Source organism: Callorhinus ursinus, unplaced genomic scaffold (genome assembly GCF_003265705.2).
Source record: "Callorhinus ursinus isolate GAN/ISIS: 27379988/994484 unplaced genomic scaffold, GSC_fseal_2.0 scaffold1, whole genome shotgun sequence".
NCBI classification, from domain to species: Eukaryota; Metazoa; Chordata; class Mammalia; order Carnivora; family Otariidae; genus Callorhinus; species Callorhinus ursinus.
Window position 1 is genome coordinate 99,453,640 of NW_027397063.1, and position 17,443 is coordinate 99,471,082.

At 35.4% G+C, this 17,443-nt stretch overlaps 1 protein-coding gene across 2 annotated transcripts in view; it reads left to right on the forward strand.

Annotated features, from left to right (window-relative positions):
* The window catches only part of DHX36 (DEAH-box helicase 36), a 49,237-nt gene that overhangs the window by 15,223 nt on the left and 16,571 nt on the right, over positions 1-17,443 (forward strand). For both annotated transcript variants that reach the window (XM_025880105.2, XM_025880110.2), the window contains exons 7-17: positions 522-596; positions 743-909; positions 2,347-2,428; positions 6,156-6,296; positions 6,539-6,641; positions 7,007-7,094; positions 10,189-10,244; positions 12,140-12,204; positions 12,862-13,005; positions 14,451-14,568; positions 15,192-15,290. In XM_025880105.2, the coding sequence (XP_025735890.2) occupies positions 522-596; positions 743-909; positions 2,347-2,428; positions 6,156-6,296; positions 6,539-6,641; positions 7,007-7,094; positions 10,189-10,244; positions 12,140-12,204; positions 12,862-13,005; positions 14,451-14,568; positions 15,192-15,290 (1,138 nt within the window). The remainder of the gene's footprint in view (positions 1-521; positions 597-742; positions 910-2,346; positions 2,429-6,155; positions 6,297-6,538; positions 6,642-7,006; positions 7,095-10,188; positions 10,245-12,139; positions 12,205-12,861; positions 13,006-14,450; positions 14,569-15,191; positions 15,291-17,443) is intronic.

A 17,443-nucleotide genomic window follows, 5' to 3' on the forward strand; every position in this document is an offset into this window, starting at 1 on the left:
TGCACTTTATATTGTGAAATGGCTAGAGAAATAACTTTTTGCTAGACGTACATTAGACCATCACTGCATGTGAAAGGAGTTGGTGTCTTTTATCTTTTGGTACTACCACCCTGACTATTGATTTTGGTATCTTTAACCCCCAATTCACTCCACTATATTTTTGTAGTCCTTTTCTGGAGCTCAAGATTCCATTTACCGTGAACTGACTTTCCGGTCACTGAACAAAAGTTTAGGCCCCTGAGTATTAAGTTGTTTTCTGAATGTTAATGGTTATGCCTTTAAGAAGACATCGTTAATGTTGTATCATGACAGTGAAAATAATGTGTAGTGAACTTGAATGTAGGATTTCACATTACTCTGTTGCAGTAGGCAGTCCTATGACCAAAAAATTAACTGTGAAGATTTTCACTAGAACTGTAAGCAGTTTTTAAATGGGAGCTTTTCTTTTAAACTTTTGTGGTACTGAATAATTTGTTAGTAAAGAAAACCAAAAACTGTTAACTCATATCTTCCATTCACAGTCGGTTGCCAAGGAAGCAGGGTTCTATCTTATACTGTACGACAGGAATCATCCTGCAGTGGCTCCAGTCAGACTCGTGAGTATGTTTCACTTCAGGACAGACATTTAGTTAAACAGTAACAAAAAATATAATTATTAAATTGGATTTTACTAATTGTTAAGGTAGAATGGTTCAGTTTTTATATTTTATACTAAGTTACATACTTCACATTTTTGCTGTAGGCATTTGTCCAGTGTTAGTCATATTGTGCTTGATGAAATCCATGAGAGAAATCTACAGTCAGATGTTTTAATGACGGTTATTAAAGATCTTCTCAATTTTCGACCTGACCTGAAAGTAATATTGATGAGTGCGACTTTAAATGCTGAGAAATTTTCAGAATATTTTGGTAAGTAAATTCTGTGATTATTGCTTTAGAAAGTTATCACAAAGCCACTGAATTTAGAATTAATTAAAGAAAAATCTAATACATTGATGGATACAAAGTAGTTAAAATGAAGGTTTAGCGATTCTTTTAAATATTCAGGAGAATATTTTAAGTTGTCTTAAATAGTTGAGACTACCTTTCTGGTTTCAACAGATTAGAGAAGTGAGCCTGTTTTTAAAAGGCAGCATCATCTGTGTTATAGCAAAGATACAAATTTTTGGTGCTACTATCAGGTAATTAAGGTGGCATCAGCAAAGTCAAACCACAGCTTTGAATAATTTTTTGAACATTTTTTTGTGATTGTTCTGTGACATTTATGTACTATCACAGGCTAGGGTGGCAGTTTGCTAATAGTAATAGTACTGACCACTTACGGAACACCTTTAGTATGCCAGGTGTGCTTTATTTGGCACTTTGTCTTCATTGATCTTCGTAACACCTTATAAGGTAAGTACTGTTATTCCCATTTTTTAGATGTCTTTCCCAGTATGCCTTATAATGGTTGCACAATTAAGAGAGGGTTGTGAGGATTTGAAACTAAATTTGACTAGCTGTAGAATACATTTTTTTTTAAATTATGCCTCTCTTGCCTTACAATCATGGGGGAAGGAAAGGAAAATGGCGGAGCGGGGGATTAAAATGGAATAGAGCAATATTTAAATATTCTTGTATGCAGCCCAGTTGACCTTCAAAGATCCGTGAAATTCGTTGCTTGTATTATGTCTTTTATTTCGCGTGTGTGTGATGAGCTATCCAGAACTAACACTGAGTAACTTGCTCAGACTTGGGCAAGGCAGAGCTGTGGTACCACTTCAGATAGTGTTGGTCTTTGTTTACAATGTGTACTGCTTGTTTTGCTTGGTATGAAATATAAGTAACTTTGAAGTAACAGTTTGAAGTAAAGTAGTAAAAGTAAAAAAGAACTTTGAAGTAAAGTAAATTACTTTAGAATAGTAGGTAACAATTTAATATTTGTTAGGTCTTCTTTTAACTATGTTTTCTCTTTTCCTGATTCTGGGTGCCATAGGAATAGTGCTTCTTAAGTTGATTTCAGTAAAACTTGGGTTCTGATGGTACCATCTTGGCTAATGATGGAGAGGAAATAGACCTCAAGTAACGAGTTTTGAGTCCAACTTAAAATGCTCTATTCTTGGATATTTTGGGTTACTTTGTAGAACTGTGAGGTATGTGTACGATTTAGTAGCAGTAAAGTGGTAGTGAGTGAAGAGTAGACTGCTAGTTCTCATTAAGCTCAGTATGAAAAAATAGGGTAGAACTATGAAAGTGCCAGGACCATTTTTGAACTTAAGAGAGTTATTGGTCTCTTTAGAGTCTATTGATTTTTTTTTTTTTTTTGGAACATTTGAGTACAGATTAATGTTTTGTCTGCCATAATAGGTAACTGTCCAATGATACACATACCTGGTTTTACTTTTCCGGTTGTGGAGTATCTTTTGGAAGATATAATTGAAAAAATAAGGTAAGTAAATATTAGGAAATAAAAAGATATTAAAAAATACTAATATGTCACCTTTTGTTCTGTCGAAATTTAGTCTCAGACCCTCTTTTTTAACCATTTCCTTCTAAGACATTGTTTTTCTTTAAATCGGTGATTCCCAAACTTGGTTGCACATTAAAATCACCTGGAGTCTTTTAAAATCCAGATGCCCCATTCACACTCCATACCTTAATTACATTACAGAGTCTGGGCTGGTAGCCCGACATCAGAATTTTTTAAAGATCCCTGGGCAGCAGAGTTTGGGAACCTTTGTCCTTAGTGCTTAAACCTCTCTTCTGGTTCTCCTACCTGGTTTTCATTCTTTGCTGGCTTCCATTGCCTGCCTTTTAAATAGGATTTCCCCTGAGGGTTCTTAATTAGCCTTTTCCCAGTCTTTTATGGTTTCACTGTGCAATCCTGTTTCCATGACCATAGTTCTATAGTTTCACAGCTTTCAGAACGGAAGCTCTTCCTGAACATTAAATTTGGGCTCAACTCTATACTCCGCAACATTCTAGTACCTTAGATACCCTGAACCTCACATTTTTCCAACTAAAAATGTTGTCTTATATCCAAAGTTAAAACACAATAATGTGTCTTACAGTGGTTACTGGTATGATCCTCCACCCAGTGTCTAAGCTGTAAATCAGAAGAGCTAATACCAACCAGTTATGTACCAGGATATGTTAACTGCTTTACATGCTTAGTAACTAACTTAGTCTAAATCATTCTGTACTCCCACCTGCCCCACAATGCAAACCATGAGAGCTTTCTTCTTGAACATGCCTTCTCATTTTTATTTCTTCTACTTAAGGTCCTCATTTTCTCTTCTGTGCTAATCTTCTTTTGGCACTATGGTCTTCACTGTCACATATATGCGAGAGTGCTGTATAGTTTCCTACAAAATCTGGTTATGTGGGCATTCTCACCCTAGTCAAGCCTCCTGAGATTTCTCTTTAAAAACTTGTTTAAGGATCTCTGTGCTTTGTCATGGCCTGTAGCAGAATAGCTCAGCTGATATGCCCAAATTATTGGTCCCTTCAATACTCGGGCCATTAGCTACTAGCAGCCTTCTTCAGGGGACTATACCAAATCATATTTGAATTTCTTGATGAGAGAAGGGCTGGGAAAACAGCCTGTCGGATTGGATTCCAATTCCTTAGCTAGTTATCCCAAGACTCTTTACAATCTGGCCCCGTCTTTTTTTTCTAGCCTTATGCATCTCATGGCCTACCCATGCTAAATGCACCATTCCCTAATATGCCAGCCAGTGCCCTTTCATTCAAGCACTTGGTGCTCTATTAAATGCTGGGTTCTCCTTTTAGACTTATATATGCCACCTTCTTCTCCCTTTATATATATAAACTCAGTTATGTTAAGAACAAATCCCAGCTTCACTGCCTGTTAAACCTTCTCTTAGCCCTCTCACAGAGTGAGTTGCTTTCTCATCTGAACTCCTCTATCACTTTTATCATCTCTCTTACAGTACTTACCATATTGCCACGTAGTGTATCTTTATATTTGCTTGTACTAGACTGCAGATTTTTGGACGTCAAGGATTTTGTCCTGTTCATCTCTGTAACTAGTGCACAGTACAGTGCCTGGCCTGTAGTAAACGTGCATAAATATATAGACAGATGTAGAAACACTTGTGATGAGATTTTTCAAGACCACAGCTTACTTGTTAGGGAAAAAACCAGGAAGTGATAGTGGGAAGGTGAAAACAAAGATCCTACAGCATATTTTACATGGAGAAAAGCTGAATTTTGTGTGGACATTTATTTAACAGATTCTTATTAAACTTTATGCCTTGCACTGTGCACTAGGGTCTGAGCATAAACAAGGAAGGCCTTGGTACATCTCCTCAGCTTATATGTAGACAGAGACACATAAGCTGTCACATAAAGTATGATTGACCTATTCCAGGGGAAGTAAAGAATGTACTGGAAATGAGATTATATAGCAGGGATAGACTGAGCAAGTCAGGAAAACAGTGAAACTCAGTAGGAAAGAGGGAAGAGTGTATGTCAGAGAAGGTAGAACATACTCTGTGAGAGAGAGTGTCTTGGTCTCCCATGCTCTGGTTTTGTCATCAGTGAGCTTTATTATGCATTCCTTCTTTGATTCGAACAATCGTCTCACTTTCTACTGTGGCACATTTACCAGTTGTTTTCTAATAGAATAAGAGCTGTCACTTGACAGCAGTGAAAGTGCTCTAAAGTTATTTAATGATGAATTGTGTTCTTAAGCTCCCTAGAAGGCAGAGAATGTTCAGGGAACTGTAGCTAAAGGGTCTCTTGAAGCAAAAAAGATGGTGTCTATGCACTTAGTCAGTCCTAAGCGGGGAGTTGAAGAAGGGTAGTCCTTGGACAGAAGTTTTCAGGCAGAAGCCCCCAGCCCTCTCTTCCTAGAAAAGCAGCTGTGCTACAGGGAAGTAAGAGGGAAGGAAGCAGGGTGAGATGATACAGAGGGTTGTCATCGGGCACTTGGGCTCTGGGGGGGTTGAAGCTTGCTTCTTTTTTTTTGGAATTGCTGGAAAAGGAGACAATTGTGGGTCCATCCTGCTGACTAGGACTAATCTCTGTCTCAGGTTGCCCTACCTCAAGTTGATGCCTCTATATGTATTGAAGACTTAGGGGAATCCTGGGTCACAGGTACTGAATAGGGAAGGGGATTAATATGGGTGTCTACTATGTGTCAGGCACTGTGCTTTATTTTATTGGATTTTTCTTTTATTCTCATGCCAATACAATTATAAGAGTATTAATTTCTCAAATAAGCAAACCAAAAGGTAGAGACTTAAACCTTGTCTAAGGTCACACAGGTAGTCAGTGGCAGAGCAAGGACATCAGTTCAGTTCTAATTCTAAAGCTTATGCTCGAAGCCCCCCCCCCCCACCCCAGCATTGGATCTAGGTGCTCTTTCTTCCCTAGACAAATTCTGAGGGGCTTTGGAGTTCAAGTGCAATTAGTTTCTTTTTTTTGTCTCTTCCCACCCCCATGCCTCTTCAAGCCCACTTAAATTAGGTGGCATTCTTAGGCAGCTGCACCTGTTTTTAGCAGTCAGTATGGTATGATGGAGTCATGGCATAATACTGGACTGACACTTAAGAGTACTGATCCTGACTCCACCGTTTAGCTTTGACTATAGGACTGAGCAGAATTAAATAGTTCTCAAGCATGGGTTTATAGGTCCATAGATAAATTATCTGAATTTCCTGGGGCACTAATTAAAATTCCTAGATTAGCAGACCCCAACCAGACCTGAATCCAAATTACAAGGGGTAGGATTCAGGATTCTATATTTTATAAGCTCTCTGTGGGATTCTTTTGTGCACTCAGGTTTGGAAACTCTGTATTCAAAATCTGAGTCTTCAGCTAGGCATTTACTATTATTTGGATTTAATCTTAACTTTATGGAGCAAACTTAAAAGGTGAAAGTGACTCTACTGTTAATTTTTTTTTTTTTTGACTGCTAATGATGATCTAGTGGGTTTTATATACTTTGGTAGAGGGTTTTATATACTTTGGTAGACATCTAAAATGTCAGATTTTATATGTTAATGAATAGTTACAAATATGTAATTAGCATTCACTAGAAAGCATAATGAAAATGTTCTTTAAAATCCGAATGTAAAAAGTCATGGATATTTGCTAAAACCAGAAGAGTTTCCAAAAAGTGAAGCTATTTGAGAATGTTTTTATTTTAGATATGTTCCAGAACAAAAAGAACACAGGTCCCAGTTTAAGAGGGGTTTCATGCAAGGGCATGTAAATAGACAAGAAAAAGAAGAAAAAGAAGCAATCTATAAAGAACGCTGGCCAGATTATGTAAGGGAACTGCGCAAAAGGTAAGTGGGGTTTTTTGTTGTTATTTCTTTGAGTTTGTTTTAATTGGAGAGCACAGAGGCTAAATGACAAAAGCAGAGATTGTCTTTTTTGAATTTGTTCATAACTTGTTATTCCAGTCATTCTTTCCTATATGTTAATTGGTTCCCCATTTGCCGATTGAGTTCATTTTAAGATTTTATAGCAAGTTGAACCTTAGGAAACTTTATTAGGTATTTCATGATTTTCTGTTTAAATTTGTTAGGTATTCTGCAAGTACTGTAGATGTTCTGGAAATGGTGGATGATGATAAAGTTGATCTGAATTTGATTGCTGCCCTTATCCGACACATTGTTTTGGAAGAAGAGGTTAGTTTTTTGTTTTTTGGTGACATAATTTTAATTGTATTAATGTAACAAGACCCTGAAAAAAGAATAATTTTCTTAAATGCTTTTTAAAAATAGCATATGGAAGAAATTGCTTTGAAACCAGAAATAGGAATCTCAAAATACCAAGATTTAGGCATTTGATCTATTTGAAGGAAAGACTAAACAAATGAAATATCTGGATTGTAAATCCTATTTTTTAAAAAGTGAGCTTGTATTCTTCAGTTATAATCAGTAACTAAATTTCCTAAGTTAATAAAATTTTAATGAAGACTTAAATGTGCACAGAAGTTTACTTTGTGTTTTGTTACATGATTTTTTGTAATGGTTATTTCCCCGCCATACAGGATGGTGCGATATTGGTCTTTCTACCAGGCTGGGACAATATCAGCACTTTACATGATCTCTTGATGTCACAAGTGATGTTTAAATCAGGTATTACAGAAATGTATTTTATTGCAATTCCAAGAATAGTACTTAAATCATATGTAACATGGGTTGTTTTCTTTTATTTCTAGAAGTATTGCTTTGAAGGCTACCTTACTTGTAGGAACTTGGTCATCTTTAAGCTCAGGCTGGGTTTTGTAAAAACTTGGATCTCTCTCTTTCTTACAAATAAAGTTCTAGGTCACAAGATGAAGGTGTTAGGTATATGGTAAAGTTTTTTGTTTGGTATTATAAGAGTATTTTACCCCTTTTCCTAAATTTGCCTAATAATGTTGAACCCTTAAAGTTAAGATGTTGGGGCTTCAGGTGTTTTTTCACTCACTGCTGAATTTAGTTGGGCAGAAAAGAAGGTTGAATTTATCCTTTAGCTCAGTGTTTTCTCATCTTGGACTGTACAACTGAGTCACTAGTGGTGCTTCTTTAAAATTAGATACTCAGACCCCATCCTCACCTCAAATCTAAGAATGTGGCTTGCTTGAATATCTGTAGTTTTTAAAAATTCCTCAGGTGATTCTGATGTTTTAAAAGCATGTTTGAGAGACATAATCTCTTACGTCTTAGAGAAATACATGGGGCAGTTTTTCTCTCAAAAGATTCAACCAGAGCATTTTCAGGAATAATTGCTAACTTCAGTAAAATACAAAGCAAATTCTATTTAGTATTTGATAGTTCTGATTATAATTTCTAACCTTAATCTTTTGAAGTGCTTTTGACACATTTTTACATGACACTGAAAATATTTTGACCTAATTGTATTGGCTGAAATAGTAAAGCTGTATTTTTTTATTCTTTTGTTAAATCCCACTCTAGTAATGCCCTCCAGACGTTATCTGTAATTAAAGTTATTTACTGTTCTCTAGCTGGAAAATGTTTTTATTTGATTACCACGACTTCTCTATAATGAAAAACTGATTTCTCTTTTCCTGATCAGTGATAACCTTTCTCTGTAGAAAAAGTGTAGTCATGATTAAACAGTGCAACTGAATTTTTTTTTTTTAAACAACTGGAATTTTTTTTTTTGACTGAACCTTTTAGTGTTGGCCCCTTTTACCCCAAAAATAAATCATACAGTAGTATGATCTACTTTTAATTTTAAAAAAATGTAAGTATATGTATGTGTTTACCAAGAAAAATATAGGGAAGATATACCAAAATGTAATACTATAATTTCTGAGGGAGTGTGGAAAGGGTGTGATATTACAGTTTATTGTAATTGACTTTATTAACTTTCTAATTTAATTATTTTCAAGGAAGGAGGTATTAATTTACACTTTGACTACCAGCTCAATTCTTTTTAAAGATCTTTCCAAAGTTTAACAAGAATGTTTTTTTCTCGTTATATTTTTAAAATTTAGGCCTAAATAATCAGTTATACTGTGTTAGCCATTGTAGAAGGGGCAAAAAATTGGTCTAACTCTATACCGACTGAAAGGTAAATCTTGAAACTCAATTTACCGAATGCTTACCAGCTTTCTTATTCTAAGAGTGTAGACTTTGTTCCCACTGACTACTGTAGTTGCACAGTATCAGCACTATAAACTATGTTTATCCCAGTTACAGTCTTCAACAGAATTATTTTTACTTTCATTGTTTTACCTGGCTGCTGATTTTTTTAACTTGTAATGAAACATTTTAAACTTACAGAAAACTAGTGGATCACAATGCACATCATACTCCATTGACTTCTGTGCAGGAATTATTTTTGTGATCTGATTTTTTTCCTTTTTAAAGTAAATTGCAGCTATCGCATTTTCCCAAAAAATATATGCATCTCTAAAAATAAAGACAATTTTCTATATAACCACAATTTTCTATATGAAAATACCTAACTCTTAAAACATCATCTAATAATCCATAATCAGATTTTCCCCGGAAAGTGTCTTTTATAGCTAGCTTGTTCACACTACAGAAAAACGGAAACCAGATAAATCTTTTACTCTAGATAATCACTTTCATACCCTCTTCACTTTCCTCATGGTAATGACTTGTGGAAAACACTAGGTCCACCTAGACTTTCTAGATTTGTCTGAGTCTGAATCCTTACAGTGTCGTTTCATTTGATCCTTTCTTACCTGTACTTTTTATAAACTGGAAGTTACATCTTAAGGCTTAATCCAGTTCGAGAAATATTTTTGGCTTGAGTATTGATTGAGTTGATGTATTTCATATTGTGTCAGAGATAAGTAATTGAGAGCATTCTTTTTAGCAGTGTCACTTGCTTGGCCACTCTTTACTACTTTTTAAGATTTATAACCCTTGTTTATAGGGTCCTAGAGTCTGGGGACATCATATCTCCTTTGAATAACAGTAGTTTTTTTCTGGGGAAATATAGCTATCTTGAGTCATTTGGACACTTGCTAGAGATTTAAGTGAGGTTGCCTTTTTTTGGTAACCATAGCTAAACATGAAATCTACCCTTTCTTCCTTAACACTCCCTCATTTCCATCACTGATACTACACCAGACTTTCTCCTTATTTGCTAATAACCATGAAGGGCATGAGCTATTTCATTTTGAAACTTAAAAAGTGGGAATATGGTTTCTTACATTTCTATGAAATTATGTTTAAAAATGTTGGGTCACTTTTAGGATGTATTATATTTAACCAGTGCTGTTTCTATTATTTTTTTAGCATAAAAATGGACATGGAAATTTCATAAGTAATATGCTATAAAAAATGACATATTCTCTGTTAATTAAAATAGTGAGGATCACCCAGAGTCTATAAACTTATATTCATATTAAAGCAAAATTTTTGGGTCTTCAGTTAAGTGATGGGAATGGAGTTTTAGTGGTGTTTTTCTAGCATAACTTGAAGACTGCTTCTAACTTTAAGCATTCTTTAGGAATTTGGGGAATATGCTTATCAGTGTGCAGTAAATTGACAGTAAAATGTGAGCAAGAACTTGCTGGAGCACTAAGGAAAGAAGAAAATAAAAAGAATAAAGTTGCTCTGATTATACATAGGAATATAAATTAAGAATTATGTGGCTTAGCATCTCAACTCATTGTTCCATGTCTGTCTGCTGGAGCTTTTCTGCAATAATTTATCTTAAAGTTTAATTTTCTTTTTAAATTTTCAGACAGGTTTCTTATTATACCCCTACATTCACTGATGCCTACAGTTAACCAGACACAGGTATGTTCTTAAATTTATTCCCTCTCTGTCTTTCAAATTGAAACAAGCTTTAAGGGCTGCTTATTGTGTGTTTTATTTTCTTCTGTTTTTTTGAAGGTGAATTTTCAAGTAGTAATCCATATATAAAAAGTACTTCTTTGAGAACCTTTGCAAATGAGTCTTCAGGGGATAATTGCACAAACACTTGAATAACTGAGGGTAATTAACAAATATAGTTTTGTCAACATTAGGGAAAGTTTAAAGATTGGTTTCACCAATAACTTGTTTGGGTTTCAATTATCTGTGGCATACTACAGCTTGATGTTTGAGATTTTGATTTAACAATTAGTATATTTGTAGGTATGAGATTTCCTGTTTTATCAGTAATACACTGTTATGGTTTTGAATGTTTTGTCTTTGTCACATTCAGGGATATCCCTAGTTAGATGAACACTGCATTCTCAAAGGCAAGATAGTTTTCAGGACTGCAATGTTTGTAGGCCCAGGTAGTATGAGATGGATCAGAAGAAAATCTGTCTTCCCTTCTACTTTTTCCACTTCTTTTCTAAGAATATATCAAGACAGGGTGGCTGGGTTGCTCAGTCAGTTAGGCGCCTAACTCTTGATTTGGACTCAGGTCATGATCTTGGCGTTGTGAGATCAAGCCCCACGGCGGGTTCTGCCCTGAGCCCTGGGCTCTGCACTGAGCATAGAGGCTGCTTGAGATTCTCTCTCTCCCCGCTGTTGAGCGCCTGCGTGTGTGTGTGTGCCTGTACTCACGTGCTTTTTCTCTCTCCCTCTCTTTGTCTCAAAAAAATATAACAAGATGTTTTTATTGAGGCACTTTTAATATCTTTTCTGTTGATACCATAGTCTAACTAAGGCTTAGCCAGTTTAATGAGATACAGAGTGCATACCTAAAGGAAGACAAAAGAGAGAAGACTCTTAATTCCAAAGACCAGACAGAAAAGTATCCAATGTGGAAGTGCTTCCTCTCTGACATTGTAATAGCAAATTATGTATTCCTTTGCTAGAGATTACATGACTAGATTGGAAAACATTTTCTCTTGAATACCATTTTTATAAATGAGACAAACTTATGCATTTCTTTGCATTAATAGCCAAGTGGTACTTGACTATATGTCTTCTATTTGGCTGGCTTTGTGAAGGGTGCTGTTTGTAGGATTCAGCATTTGAAGATTTATTTTTTTTAGTTCAGTCTGATTTCAAAAGCTTATATACAGTGGTACAACCAGACATGCATTCTGTTGAGTTTGGCATTTGCCTGGTGGTTTGGTGCCCTTAGCCATATAGTTTTGGATAATGCATAATTCTTATTGCTAAACTAAACTCTCTCTCAAAAGATTGACTACACAAAAAGACATTTATGCTTTTCAGCTTTTGTTAAAAAAAGATTCTGTAAATTCAAATAATCATATTTCTTTTGAAATCTTGTTTGTGATAAGGTTCCAGAATCTGGGAGAATTGGTTTGTTTTACCAAAAGGGAATTTTATAGTACTGAAAATGATATATACCTATAAAATATATCTACAGGGGCGCCTGGGTGGCTCAGTTGGTTAAGCGACTGCCTTCGGCTCAGGTCATGATCTCAGGGTCCTGGGATCGAGCCCTGCATTGGGCTCCCTGCTCGGCAGGAAGCCTGCTTCTCCCTCTCCCACTCTGCCTGCTTGTGTTCCCTCTCTCGCTGTCTCTCTCTCTGTCAAATAAATAAAATCTTAAAAATAAATAAATAAATAAAAAATAAAATATATCTACACATATTAGATGCATATGTAAATGAATGAACATAGAATGCTAAAAATGAACAGTATCTGTAGGTAGAAGTAATTCTTCTAATTGCAAAAATGATGTATTAGAAATTACTTTTGGGGTTTTGATTTATTCATTCTTACAGGTATTTAAAAGAACCCCTCCTGGTGTTCGGAAAATAGTAATTGCAACGAATATTGCAGAGACTAGGTAAATATCAACTACTTATGATTGTATTAGTTTTGAGCCCCATAAATTATTGACATACCCTACACTCTTCTCTTCAAAAGATACTTCATAATTTCTCTACATAAAGGTATTTTAATTTAGTCATGCATTGAGCATAGGTTTTTGGTTTTGTTTTTTAATCCTTTAATGGTTCAGCCCTCTTTACAAACAGCCTTTTTAGTGTCTTTTTTTTAAAGCCTTAAGAAGCGTGGGAGTGAGGTCAGCTTTGGTTTTGCCTTTTTCTGGTTGGGGGTCGTGTTGTTTGATAATCAGTTGTGAATAGCCTTTAAAATTTCTTGTATTCCCTTGGAGGTATTAATTTGTCTATACAGTCATTGAAACAGATTTTTCTGTGGAAGCTGATATTAAACCATGTCACTGGGACCCACAGAGCTGGGTACAAAAAGTACTTAAATAAGCTGTGAAGTTTGACTGTGGGCAAATAAATTCTTCATGTGGTCTGTAGAATTGGCTGCCACTGCAGCTCCTGATGCTGTAGGTGCTCGATGCCTGCAGTGTTGGTAAATGTGGGAATAATGGTGCAGTTTGGTCAATAAAAAATTCTTTAAAATCCCTATCTGTAGGCCCTGTTAGACGTTTTATGTGCTTTAATATTTCATATGTCTATTTTCCAAACAGCATTACCATAGATGATGTAGTTTATGTGATAGATGGAGGAAAAATAAAAGAAACACACTTTGACACACAGAATAACATCAGTACAATGTCTGCCGAGTGGGTTAGTAAAGCTAATGCCAAACAAAGGAAAGGTCGAGCTGGAAGGTAAGAGGAATCTTTGTCTGAAAGCTGTTTTAATCATAGTTTCTTTGGAAAAATACCTGCCCAGTTTTCTATTTCATGATTTTTTCTACTTTTAATTTCTTTAATATAGTTAATTAAAATTAATATTCTTTATTCTTATTCTGTTATGTATAATATTGTTTCTGTTCTTTTTTTAAAAGCACATATTACTAATAATCATGATAACTAGTAATAATATTTGAATGTCATGTTATCTCCTTAACACTTTGTATGTATTAACTTGCTTAATCCTCACTACAAATGCAATGAGGTAGGGTATTGGCCCCATTTTAAGGGTATGGAAATTAAGGTGTAAAGAAATTAAAAGTCACACAGCTGTGTAAGGAGCAGATTCAAGATTTGAACCCAGACAGTCTGGCTCCAGTCTGGGCTCCTAATCCTGTACTTTACAGCTATACTGGTTTTTCACTATTAGTTGCCAGTGAAAACCCAAGTAACATACCTTTACCTCATTGATGTGGTGGTAGCATAAGAAATAAAAGCATCTCTTTTAATGGTAGGAAAAATGATTTGCCTTTAACACAAATAATTGCACTTATTGTTCATCTTAATGCATACTTCACAGTATTTTTACACCCTTACTCATGAGTGGTAGAATCATGTCTGGAATTGTAGAAGAGTTTTTCTTTTGCCTCTTACAGGTGGAACAAAAAGGTTTCCATCATTCTTCAGCTATTGACTTAAGGAAAGGAGAATTGAAAGAAAACTTTATAATTTTATCAGTGCTTTGTTTTACATTTGTACGTAGTAAAGCTCTGACTCACTTGCTGTAATCTTTGCAGATCATCCCATTATAACTTGGAGACAGTTTATTAGATTATACAGTTGGTGCTGTTAGTGCAGAGTCATGACTTATTCTAAGAATTGTACTCTTCTTACCAGCTATTGGGGGATAACTTGATTTCAGGATCCACCAAGACTAAGGTTTCTCATTCAGGCTTACCACCACTGGATACTGATTCAAGAAGTATTCACCATTTGGTACACTTCTATATATGAATAGTAAACATACTACCCTTAGGTTTGATCCTTAAAACAATTATAGAAATAAAGTAAACGAAGTATTATATTTATATATATTTATATTTCATCTAATTTTTCATTTCCAGCTAGCTTGGTAGAAGTTAACTATAGAATTACAGTGTTTTAATTCAAATGGAAAATAGTTCCTTGTAGGGTCTATAGATGTAGATTCCTTTAGCAAAGCCTGATCAATAATTATTTTGAAGGCCAGGGCAAACTATATTACAGGGTCATCAGTAGGGGCGTTCATAAAAATGAAATAAGTTAGTGATGGTGTAGCCTACATGAAATAGATATTGGTTACTTGCCCTGGAGCTTCCTATTTTCTCTGGAGTGCTAAAAAGTCATTAGTAATGCTCTTATTTATTTATTTATTTTTAAAGAGTTCAACCAGGTCATTGCTATCATCTGTATAATGGTCTTAGAGCAAGCCTTCTGGATGACTATCAACTGCCAGAAATTTTAAGAACTCCTTTGGAAGAACTTTGTTTACAGATAAAGGTAAATTAGGTGGGAGAATTAAGGAAGTAAATGGAGGGTAGGGTTGTAATTTTCAACATTAGTATAGAAGAAAGTAGTGTATTAATCTGTGAGGAAGAATTATTACCATGCATTTGTCTTTTTTGTGTTAGTAAACTGTTTTTAAACTTCTTCAGATGTTTACTAACCACATTTTTATCATGTACGCTCTAGAACCATACTGCCTATGTTTGAATCCCAGCTCCTCCCCTAACAAGCTAGTTCTGTTAGTTGGCAAGTCATTTAAATTAAGCTTTTATAAAATTCTAAGAACAGTGCCTGGCAAATAGTAAGTGTTCAGTAAATGTTAGCTATATGTACGTTATGACATCATAAGGTGTTATCCTTCATGATAAACTACTCACCAGTTTTCACCACCTATATATTTTGATACAGTTAACCTTATTTTGAAGATAATTGGTAATCACCTTAATTGTTGAGATTTTAACCAGCTACTTTTCCCATCAATATAGAGTTGGTGAGTGAGAGAAAGTAGTAACTTGAAAATAATGTATGGGTTTGATGCTTTATTCAAGTGATTGACAGGCAGGACTAAACTGTTAATGACAGTATATGTATGTTTAATTATATTTGTCTTCCCCCAGATTTTAAGGCTAGGTGGAATTGCTTATTTTCTGAGTAGGTTAATGGATCCACCATCAGATGAAGCAGTGTCACTCTCCATAAAACACCTGATGGAACTGGTAAATTTTATTTTTTTTAAATTGTAGATTTATAATGTTAGTGCACATAAGCCACCTGATTAAAAAATTTACTCTCGTTACTGCAAGGTAGACCAATGAATACATAGTGCCAAATTTGATTTACTCTTTGGCTGTTCAGCTCAGTGTATGAAATGTGAATTAGATATAAAATGATAACTTTGTGATAGTTTTATCATTCTGGGCTCTTTCCACATAATTTTTTTCATTATAGGCTTGTTTTAAAATTACATAAAATTTTGATATCTTTCAACTTACTGGTCTTTGTCTTCATTTGTATTCTTCAAATGAATTTGGTTGGTTTATTGACTTTTCTGATTAATGTTTTTAGAGCTTTTGTCAAATTCAAGTAACTTAATGACAGTATGGACATCTTACAAAGGCAACTCTTGTATTTTTGAAAGAACATGAACAGGTGCCTTATATTCCCCTGCCTGTCGTTTTATTCTTAGAGTTTTTTTGGTTTGTTTTTAGTTTCTTTTTATGAAGTCGGTGTTTTGAGAAACTAGTTTCAGTGTCCTAGGCAAGTTAGAGTTGGTAGCCATCCCTGCACAAGACTGTGTTGAGAAGAGTCACAGGACTGGCTGTGAGTTAGCGCCCAGAGTGAGGAGAAGGCCACTGTGAGGTAATGCTCAGAGTAGAGAGTGGTTCAAGCTGTGCTGTTCAGTAAGGTAGCCACTAGCCACATGTGACAATTTAAATTTTGAAGTAAATTACAAATTCAGTATCTCTAGTCACACTTGTGCATTTCAGATGCTCAGTAAGCACATGTGGCTGGTGGGTATCACATTGGACTACACAGAAATAGAACATTTCAGTCATTGCTACAAGTTCTGTTGATTAGTACTGTGTTAGAGGTTGCTGAAGATGTACTTTACATATTTCAGTTTTATTTAAGCCATCCACAGTTAATTTTGAGAATTTGGGCCATATCAGAACATTGTAGTAGCTTTTGACGTAATAAAGTTGTTTAAATAAAAAAGCATTGTAAATTATCTTGTTGGAATATGTATTAGATTTAGTGAGGTTGTGAGTGCAGTTTTACCACTGTCTTCCCCTCCAGGCTTTTACCTAATAGGGCTTTGCTGCTTTTTTATCTAATAGAATAGAGCTAGGTGGCAATCAGAGAATCAACTTAACTATTTATGGTAGAGATGGACAACCAGAGGATAGCTGGACTCTGAAGCCTGAGTAGATGACTTCCTCTCTCTGAGCTGGATTGAAGAGCCAGTCTTAGCCATCTGCAGGCAACAGAATCTCATATAGAGGCCAGCAAATCCTTGCCAACAGTAGGGTCTGAAGCCTGCATTTTGTTTTTGTTTTTAAGTTTGTAGTTAAATTCCAGTTCGTTAATATACAGTGTAATATTAGCTTCAGGTGTACAGTATAGTGATTCAGCACTTCCATACAACACCCGGTGCTCATCACAAGTGCACTCTAATCCCATTCACCTGTTTAACCCATCCCCCCACCCACCTCCCCTCTGGTAACCATCTGTTCTCTATAGTTAAGAGTTTGTTTCTTGGTTTGCCTTTCTCTTTTCTTCTGTACGTTCTTTGGTCTGTTTCTTAAATTCCCCATATAAGTGAAATCCTATGGTACATGTGTTTCTCTGACTTATTTCACTTAGCATAATACTCTAGCTCCATCCATGTTGTTGCAAATGGCAAGATTTTGTTCTTTTTTTATGGCCGAGTAATATTCCATTCGATATATATACCATATCTTCTTTATCCATTCATCAGTCAGTGGACACTTGGGCTGCTTTTGTATTTTGGCTATTGTAGATAGTGCTATAAACATTGGAGGGCAGTCCATGTATCCCTTTGAATTCGTATTTTTGTATTTTGGGGTAAATACATAGTAGTGCAGTGGCTGGATCGTAGGGTAGGTCTATTTTTAACTTCTTGAGGCACCTCCATACTGGTTTCCAGAGTGGCTGCACCATTTTGCATTCCCACCAACAGTGCATTGAGGGTTCCCCTTTCTCCACATGCTCACCAACACCTTTTGTTTCTTTTATTGTTGATTTTAGCCATTCTGACAGGTATGAGGTGATAGGTCATTGTAGTTTTGATTTGTATTTGCCTGATGATGAGTGATGTTGAGCATCTTTGCATGTGTCTGTATGTCTT